General features: G+C 59.3%; 2 protein-coding genes across 2 annotated transcripts in view; both read left to right on the top strand.

The window, feature by feature from the left end:
• The first annotated feature begins 811 nt into the window (after positions 1-811).
• On the top strand, positions 812-4,391 carry KLK15 (kallikrein related peptidase 15). Its single transcript, XM_006904994.1, has 5 exons — positions 812-846; positions 2,561-2,717; positions 3,027-3,310; positions 3,434-3,570; positions 4,202-4,391. Exons 3-5 carry the CDS (start codon positions 3,031-3,033, stop codon positions 4,352-4,354), a joined length of 570 nt encoding a protein of 189 aa, XP_006905056.1. The 5' UTR covers positions 812-846; positions 2,561-2,717; positions 3,027-3,030; the 3' UTR covers positions 4,355-4,391.
• Positions 4,392-6,016: 1,625 nt separating this feature from the next.
• KLK1 (kallikrein 1) overlaps positions 6,017-8,990 on the top strand; it is a 4,312-nt gene continuing 1,338 nt past the window's right edge. The window contains exons 1-2 of the mRNA XM_006904995.1: positions 6,017-6,062; positions 7,746-7,905. Coding sequence (XP_006905057.1) covers positions 6,017-6,062; positions 7,746-7,905 — 206 coding nt within the window. The remainder of the gene's footprint in view (positions 6,063-7,745; positions 7,906-8,990) is intronic.

An 8,990-nucleotide genomic window follows, 5' to 3' on the forward strand; every position in this document is an offset into this window, starting at 1 on the left:
GTGGAAGTGGGGTGCCCCCTCACCCCCAATCCTGAGCACATCCCGGCCCTGCAATCTGCCAGCCCCTCCCTTACCCGGAGACCATCTGATGACACTTCCCTCCCCACCCCCCTCCCCCGCCCACCTGGGCCAGGTGCCAACATCCTGGACTCGTCACTCCACCCCGAGAGCGCTCGGGGACCTGGGGCTGCTCTGGAGTCCCTGTGTCACCTGGGGCCTCTCACTGTCCATGACAACATAGCCCTGGGGTGGCACGGGCCTAAGTGTGAGTTCGGGGCGGGGGGGGCGGCCTTCCTTGCTGCGTGACCCTGTTTGACCTTCTCTGGGCCCCGCCACTCCCTGGTCACTTAATGTCTCTGTGCCGGGTCCCTAACTGTCCCACGGAGATGACGACAGACGGTGTGGCCCTGGAAGGTGGCTGGCCCAGGGGCAGTGCCAGGTAAGGGTGTGCCAGCTTCGCCGGACACTGGCCACGTGCCAGGCATGGCGCTCGGCACGAGGCTTGCTCATCTCGTCCAGAAGCATCTCTACGCACTGGGCTACTGGCCTCGTTTGACAGGGGAGGGAGCTGTGGCTCAGAGAGGGACACCCACGAAGCCAAGGTGACCCCAGGTGGCAGGAGAACTCCAGACCCTGTTCAGCCACCACCCGTGGAGAAATTAATTGTAACCTGATGCCTCTACCCTGGGGAGTTGAGGGTGGACTCTCATTAACCCCTCCACACACACGTGGCTAAGTGGGGTGCCCCTGAGGCCCCCCCTGACCTCCTCTAACTCCCCTGCCAGCCTCCCCATGCGCTCTGTCTATGCTCTCTCCTCCCCACCTCCCGCCTGCCTGCTGCATCCAGCTGGGGCCTCCGCCCTCCTCTGGCTCAAACTGGCCAGGTTCGGCCCCAGTGCCTAGCTGTTCAGCCCGAACCCTCTGCCCTTCTCCGAAGGACGGCCTCGCCCTTTCTTTGTTAAAACCCCTGTCCACCACCCCCTGTCCCCCACATCCGTATTCCCCCTGCCTTGCCAGGGCCTTCGGCCCAGTTTCTGACCCTAGTGGGCGGAGCGTGGGCATTCGGTCTTGGCTGTGCAAATTCTGCCCTGGTGTGGGTGTCTGCGTGTCCGGCTGTGACCTTGAGGAGCCATATCTGCATTGCCCAGTATAGGCGGTCGTGGTCCTGTGACCTTGAGACATCCCTGTTGATGTCTTTGTGCGTGGTGAATTTCTCCATGGGTGGGGGGAGGGCAGTGTAAGGCTCTGTGTGTCCACATCCTGCCCGCACGTGTGAGCCAGATCCCTCTATGGGAAACTCGATGAGTGACTTTGAGCACCAAGGGGCTGATCTAGCGATGGGTAAACAGGTTCTGTCCTGGCTGCCTGTGTCTCCAGTTCTGTCCTTGACCTTGAATGCCCAGCCCTGTGTCCAGATGTCATCCTGGAGTCTGATCTGGTGGGTCTACATCTGAGTGTGAGCCTCTGGGTCAGTGTCTATAACTCTGAATCTCCATATAGTGGTTTGCGGATGAGTCAGAGTTTTAACCTTGACTATCATTATCTGGGTCCGGTCATACATCTGACTTATTTTGGCTAAGTTTCTGTCTACAACCAAAACATCTACACATATGTATGCATAAATAAATCTGTGTGTCCTTTGTTTAAAACCATTAACATTGATTAAGTCATTGCTATGTGCCAGGCGTCACACACGCAAGCACGCACACGCACGCATGCACACGCACACACGCACACGCATGCACACAGTCTCACAATCCCATTTTACAGATGAGGAGACAGAGGCACAGAGAGGTCAAATAATTGGCTCGAAGTCTCACAGATAAAATGTTTGACCCCTGAGGGTTTTACTCGACGATCCCAGATTTAACCACGATGCTGTAGACCCATGTCTGTGAACGAGTTTTGGGGAGCCTGAGTGCATATCGGTGCCTCTCCCCATGAATCCCTTGAACTGGTCTTAGCTGTCGATACTCCTGCACACGTATGAACCCCTGTGTGACCCGTGTACGTGAATGTGAGTTTCAGCCTAACGTGCTGCCTGTATCAGTTCCTAAGCTTGGAAGTCCATCTGTGCCCGTGTACTTGCCCATGACCTTGTGTGGTCGCGTCTGTGTCCTTGCATGATACACTCCATTTGGCTGAGATGTCCAGACTCTGGAGCCAAGACGGTGTGTCATGCGTATTGAGTGACCATATCCACTTAATATCTGCGACAGCTCGGTGACCTTGAATGGTTGGTTCCAAGTGACTGTCTGCCCGGACCGTATCCATTGTCCCTGTCTCTACTTCCAGTCACGGAGGACTTCTTGCCCTCTGGTCTTTTCCCCATCCTCTCTCTCCCAGAGCCCAGGGGCAAATGGGCGGGGGCCAAGGGCACTGGAGCAGCTCTGGAGAAAACAAGCAGCGGTTGTAAAAGCTAGAGAGAAGGCAGTGCTTAAAAGTCAACAGAACGTCTTAAGAAATTTGGGGGAAGGCACAGGTGAAAACTATGTAGCAAAGGCGGGGTGCAAGGAATAGGACTCCATCCTCAGAGACCCTCCTCCGTCCCCTCTCCCAGCGGCCCAGGAGGACGACGGCAAGGTGCTGCGAGGTGAGGAGTGTGTGCCCCACTCCCAGCCGTGGCAAGTGGCCCTCTTCGAGCGCGGACGCTTTAACTGCGGTGCCTCCCTCATCTCCCCATACTGGGTGCTGTCTGCAGCCCACTGCCAAACCCGGTACGAAGGCAGGGCTCAGGGTCCTGAGGGATCACGGCGGGAGGGGTCTAAGGGCCTAAGACTCTTGGATTCTGAGGAAGGAAGAGCCGGCGCCTGGCGGTGTTGTTCCAGGTGTTTGCACGGCCGGTGTTGTTCCAGGTGTTTGCACGGCCGTGGACGCTTGGGTTCCTGAGGGGCAGGGGCTGGACCTTGGGGAATGGGTATCGGGAGACCCACATCCCCAAAGGGTCAAGGGCCCCCAGGTTGCCCGTTCTTTGATTTCTCTCTGTGCTCCTCCCTGCCCTTGCGGGTAACCACCCGCCCGCACAGCAACATGAGAGTGCGCCTGGGCGAGCACAATCTGCGCAAGCGCGACGGCCCGGAGCAGCTGCGCGCTGTTTCCCGCTTCATCCCACACCCGCGCTACGAAGCGCGCAGCCACCGCCACGACGTGATGCTGGTGCGTCTGCAGCGGCCCGCGCGCCTGTCCCCGCAAGTGCGCCCCGTGGCGCTGCCCGCGCGTTGCCCCCACCCCGGGGAGGCCTGCGTGGTGTCCGGCTGGGGCCTGGTGTCCGACAACGAGCCGGGGACCACGGGAAGCCCAGAGTCACAAGGTGCGTGAAAGACTGGCACCGGATATCAGACTTCTAGGGACTTTTTTCTCCAGAAAAAAGGGGCAGAGGGAAACAAAGACTCGAAAGTTTATGGGTTCACTCCAAGTCCTCTGCCCTCCGCAGTGAATCTCCCAGATACGCTGCATTGTGCCAACATCAGCATTATCTCCACCGCATCCTGTGAGAAGGACTACCCAGGGCGCCTGATGGACACCATGGTGTGTGCAGGTGTGGAAGGCGGAGGCACCGACTCCTGTGAGGTCAGAGCCCGGGGTAGGAGAGGGAGGAGGACGGGTTTGGGAATTGGAACGGGGTCGGGTTTTGCTTGCTTTGGGCCAGAGGAAATGCTAGGGGTAGCTATGTGGGCGGAGAAGGCAGAGCAGTTAGAACAGGGGCGAGGTTGGCGTTAGGGGGGTGGAAAAGTTGGTTCGCGCTCGGGGTGGGCCATGTGGTGGTTGGTCTGGGATCACATGGGCTGGAGTCGAGAAGGAGAATGGGTGCGGTCTGATTTTAGGTGGGAAATGTGTCAGGGTTGAATCGGGCATGGGGCTGGATTTCGTTCAGGATGCAAAAGACACGACATTAAGGGGGAGGGTCGCGTCGGTTGTGAGGGTGGGCGTGGGTCTGGTTTGATTTCGGTTGAGGAAGATGTAGGGGTTAGATTGGGCTGGGGTGGGTTTGGACGTGGGTTGTTTGAGTTCTATTGAGCTGTGTTGGGCCGGGGTTGCGTTGGATTGGTTTGGGTTAAATCGGGTTGTATTGAGTTGAGTTGGGGTGGATTTTGCATAGGGTGGGTTTAGATTTGGATTGAGATTATGAACAGTGATTAGGACGGAGATGGGGTCACTGGATCACAAGGTTCTCATTCAAACTTCCCCTTCTCCCCCACAGGGTGACTCTGGGGGACCCCTGGTCTGTGGGGGCGTCCTACAGGGCATTGTGTCCTGGGGCGACGTCCCATGTGACACTACTACCAAACCTGGTGTCTACACCAAAGTCTGCAGCTACCTGGAGTGGATCAGGGACACCATGAGGAGGAACTGACTGTTCTGGCCTATGACCTGTGCCCCCGACTGAGCAGGTGGCCACTCTGTCCTGACCTGGGAAAGAATCGAGCCATTCCCCTGAGACACCATCCGTCCAACGCCCAGACATTAGCCAAGGGCGTGTCCCGTCTGAGGCCAGCGCTGGCACCCAGGGTCACCTGTTAAACACCAACATGACGGAGAGTTTCTCTGTGAATGTTTCTGTGGCTTTTTTCTGGGTTTGAAGGGAAATGGGACCAGAGGCTGGGTGGAGACCCCAGATCCATTCACCATACACCATTCCATTTCACCCACTGCCCTGATCCCTAGGTGAGGTGAGGAGACATGGCTTGAAGCAAGGCTCTGTTCACTCAACACGTAGGGTCGGCTGTGTGATCGTGAGCAAAAGACTCGGTTTCTCCATCTGAGAAACAGAGACCATCATATTGCTTACCTCATAGGTTGTAAGGGTTAACAGGACATTCATGCGAACTGACTCAAATAGGGCCTGGCTCTGGGAAAATACTCTACGTCTCTGCGCCGCAGGGAAAAGACCCAGCACACACTAGATAATCAAGAATGACTTTATTTTCCTCAAGATTTAGTTCCGGGCTTCCTGGTAGCCGTGGCAAAAAGGCAAATACTCTCCTCTCCTTAGGCAGATTCCTGACATACAGCAGAGGCTAGGACCCAGTGAGCTGCTCTGACTTTACTGAAGAGCCAGGGAACATGTGAGAAGCCTACGGGTTTACCACGGAGGCTGCAGGAATCTAGTTCCTAATTCTCTTCAGAGATCCAGCGGGATTTTCAAGGTCGCTGGATGTCGGAGCACATGAACCTAAATGTGCTATTGCAAGAGAGGAGATTGGAATTTGCGGAGAGGATGCTCTTGACCTTGGAAGGCAGCTACTCCAGGATTCCTAGGACTCTGAGCGTCCAGATCTGGGGAACAAGAAGCGGGGGAGGGGGGAGGGATAACGGAATCCCCACGTTGCTTGGGAACATTGGATTCTGAACTGCTAGGGAACGCATTCGAGAAAATCACAGGAAATTCCTATTCCTGGATCTTGGGGTGCTCAGATTGTCATAGGTACCCTAAGATTTTATTACGAGAGGACCAACTGATTTGGGGACCTACATCCTGAGTCTGGGGGTGTAAGAGATGGCATCCTGAGAGCCGAAGCTTATATTTCTGGGGAGCGGGAGCTGAGAAAGGAGCCGGCATCCTGGCTCGGAGCTCTTCAGGGAGGAGGGAATCAGAGCCCCACTGTTGGTATCTGAGGGTACACCGGGTCTTGGGGTGTGTGTCCTCACATGGGGTTCAAGTACATGGGGCTTTGTATTAGGGGGTCGGCTTCTGTTCCCACTCACGCTTCCACCTCCCCTCACTGGCTCTGTCCCAAGAACAAGGCCCCAGGAGCTCCGGGCCCTGCCCTGGCTGGCCCTGGGCCCTAGGACGGCTTCCAGCCCACAGGTGTTCGCTCTCCCGTCCCTCGCACAGCTCTGGGGGTGGGAGGAGGCGTCCAGCCCCCCGGAGGCAGGGCAGGGCCTTGGCCAGCATCTGGGTGCCAGCAGGGCAGGGGAGGGGCCCTGAGGTGGGGTGAGGGCTTTTAAAGGCTTCTCAGGGAGGCCGTCCAGCTCCTAGCTCACCACCTGCCTGCCCCCGGACACCGTTGTCACCATGTGGTTCCTGGTCCTGTGCCTTGCCCTGTCCCTGGCGGGGACTGGTAAGACACTGGGAAGATGTGGGAGGGGAGTGGGCCCTGACTCTCATGCTGCCCCCACCCCCAGTATAATAGTAAGTCATTTCCCTCCCGACTTGCACCCCTGCAATTCATAGTCCGCCCCGAACCAGGATACCAGGCTCTTTCCTCTCTCTCCCACCTCCACCCCCAAATCCGACGCTCGTCCCCCCTCACCGGCACCTTCCCCACAGTCATCCTCACACCCACGCCAGGTCCCTGCTCCCTCCCGGGAACCCCCAGAACTTTCTGCTTTTCCCCACTCAGATCCCTGCTCCCAGTCTCTCCACCGAAGGGGCACCCCGGACCATCGCTCTCTCTCCGGGGGACTCCAACTCTCCCAAGGAGACCCTCGATCTCACCAGACCCCGGGGACTCTGACCACCCCCTCCTACTCCCTAGTTCTCTAAGGCCCAGTGGTCTGGCTCCTGGGTCCCCAGATTTCACCGCACCTTAGAGACTTTTCCCATCCAGCTGTCAGCTCTCAACTCGGTCCTCCAGTCCCTGGCATCTGGTCCCCCCTCCATCCTCCCAGGACCCCCAGATTCCATCAGACGCCTCTGCTCCTTCCCAGGCAGACTTTCTGGTCCATGACCACGTGGGTCCCCCATCCTGATATTGGGGTTCTTCCTTCCCTGACTCTTTGCCCCAGGACCCTGTCTAGCACCCCCAGACTTCTCCCCCAGGAGAAACGCCCAGAACCCCCAACCACACGCTCCCTTCTTTGTAGCATTTTCATCCTTCCTCGAGCATCGGCCCTCTCCACCCGCGCCCCTCCTGTACGGCTCTGCTTTTCTGGGACCACCCCCCTCCCCAGGATCCCAAACACTCTCCCAGCCCAGCTGTCCTCCCTAGCTCCCCCAAATTCCCCCAACATGAGATGCTAAAGCCCCACATCGCGTGGGTCCGCCTTCTCCATTCCCGTCCTGGCATGGGTCCCGAGGGACCCGAGCTCCCCCAGCACCCTCAGGCTGTGGCCCCAGCCCCAGAGAATCATGTGATCGCAGCGTGACTGCCACCTGGCTCTCCGTCCTCCTGAGCTCCCTCCTCAAACCTATAGGGACCCGCTTGCAGCCCAGCCCTGTCTCTTACTCTTTGGCCTGGAACCCCAAGTCTTTGCAACTCCCAGCCCCAACCAGGAACCCCAAACCACCTCAAATTCCCCAGGTGCTCTTCTTGGCCTCTCAGAATGATTCTCCAAAGCCACATTCTTTCCAGAACCCCCAAAATCCAACCCAGGCCCAACCATTTCATCAGCCTGGAAGCCCCCATTAATCTTCCAAATCCTTCCTCCCCAGCTGCTGTCTGGGGCCCTTTACCCTTGGTTTCCCCTCTCAGAAACCACAGCCTCCTGTCTCCCAGTCCAGGAGTCCAAATCGCCCCCCGAAACCTAACCCCACACCGATGCCCGACCCAGATGCTGCCTGTCGTCCAGCCCTGATCCGAGGGGCTCTCGCAGTCCCCAGCACCGGCCACCGACCCACACGCCCAGAGTCTCCAGGCTTCTGGGCCCTTCCCAACACCCCTCGCCCATCTCCCCAGAGCCGCAGCCCTGGTCCTCGGCCCCCGTGTCCCTCTGTGTCCGCGGCCCGGCGGCTCCCTCTCCCAGCTCAGTCTCCCGGGCCTGCTGCCACCTCCGCCTGCTCTGACTCGGCACCCCCTCCACAGGCGCTGCACCCCCCATCCAGTCTCGGATCGTAGGCGGCTGGGACTGTGAGAAGCATTCCCAGCCCTGGCAGGCGGCCCTGTACCACTACAGCAGCTTCCAGTGTGGGGGTGTCCTGGTGCACCCCCAGTGGGTGCTCACAGCTGCCCACTGCATCAGCGAGTAAGTAGGGGCAGGGGGTCTGGACGGGGCGGCCGGCATCGTCCCCGCGGGTAACCTCAAGGGTGGCTGAGGGGCCCAAGGACGGGAGGGCAGGTCATCGTGGTCCAGGGTCCAGGGGGAGAGGCAGGGCCGGGGCCGGGCCACCCCAGGGAGCCCTCCCACGGCTGCCCGGGTCTGTCTCTCTCTCCCCGCGTAACTGTCTGTCTGTCTCCCGATGTCCCCCTCTGTCCTGCCTGTGTCCCGGTAACTGGCTCTGCCGCGCGTCTCCCTGGGTGACTGTGACGTGTCTGTCCCCCCTCTCTTCTGCGTCCACGCCTCTGTGTCTCTCCCTGTCCCCGTCCATCTCCGGGTCTCTGTGCTGCCGTCCCTGTCTCTGTATGTCCCACCCTCCCTGTGTCTGCCCTGCCTCTCGCTCTGGGTCTCCGCCTCACTCCCCACCCCATCACCAGGATGGGACTGAGCGGGGACCCCCAGGGAGAAGATTGTCCCCAAGTCCTCACAGTGCCCGGCCCCGCCCTCCAGGACGACCCTGCACTCCAGGGGGACACAGGGAAGGGCTGGTCGCAGCTGGAGCTGGGTGGGGGCGATGGAGGAAGGGGAAAAGGAAGGAGAAGAGAGGAAAGAGGCGGGGCAGGGGGGACGCTGGCCTTGGGCTGGGGGCCAGGCTGCCCGCCCGCGGGGGAAGCAGCCCCAGGGCCCCAGCTGCAGCCGAGCTGGTGGCGCCCCTCCCCCTCCGCCCTCCCCTTCCTCCCCCACGCTGCCGGCCCTGGGCTCTGCCCTTCCCCCTCTCCCTCCGCGTCCTCCCACCGCCCCCACTCCGTCCGTCCGTCCGTCCGTTCCGCACGCTGTCTCTCCTCTTCCTCATCCTACCTCTCTTCTCCTCCCTCCTTCTCTCTGTTCTCCCCTCTGCCTTCTCGTTCTCTGTCTTAAGCTCTCTCCTCCACACCCTTTCTCTCTGTCTTATGTTTTCATTGTCTCTATTTCCCCACGATTCTCAATCTTTTGTGCTCTCCCGGATTTTTTTTTTTCTTTGTCTCCTTCTCTCTTTCGGGACCCTGCCCCACCTCCCTTCCCCCCTCCATCCT

Source organism: Pteropus alecto, unplaced genomic scaffold, assembly GCF_000325575.1.
Source record: "Pteropus alecto unplaced genomic scaffold, ASM32557v1 scaffold41, whole genome shotgun sequence".
NCBI lineage: Eukaryota > Metazoa > Chordata > Mammalia > Chiroptera > Pteropodidae > Pteropus > Pteropus alecto.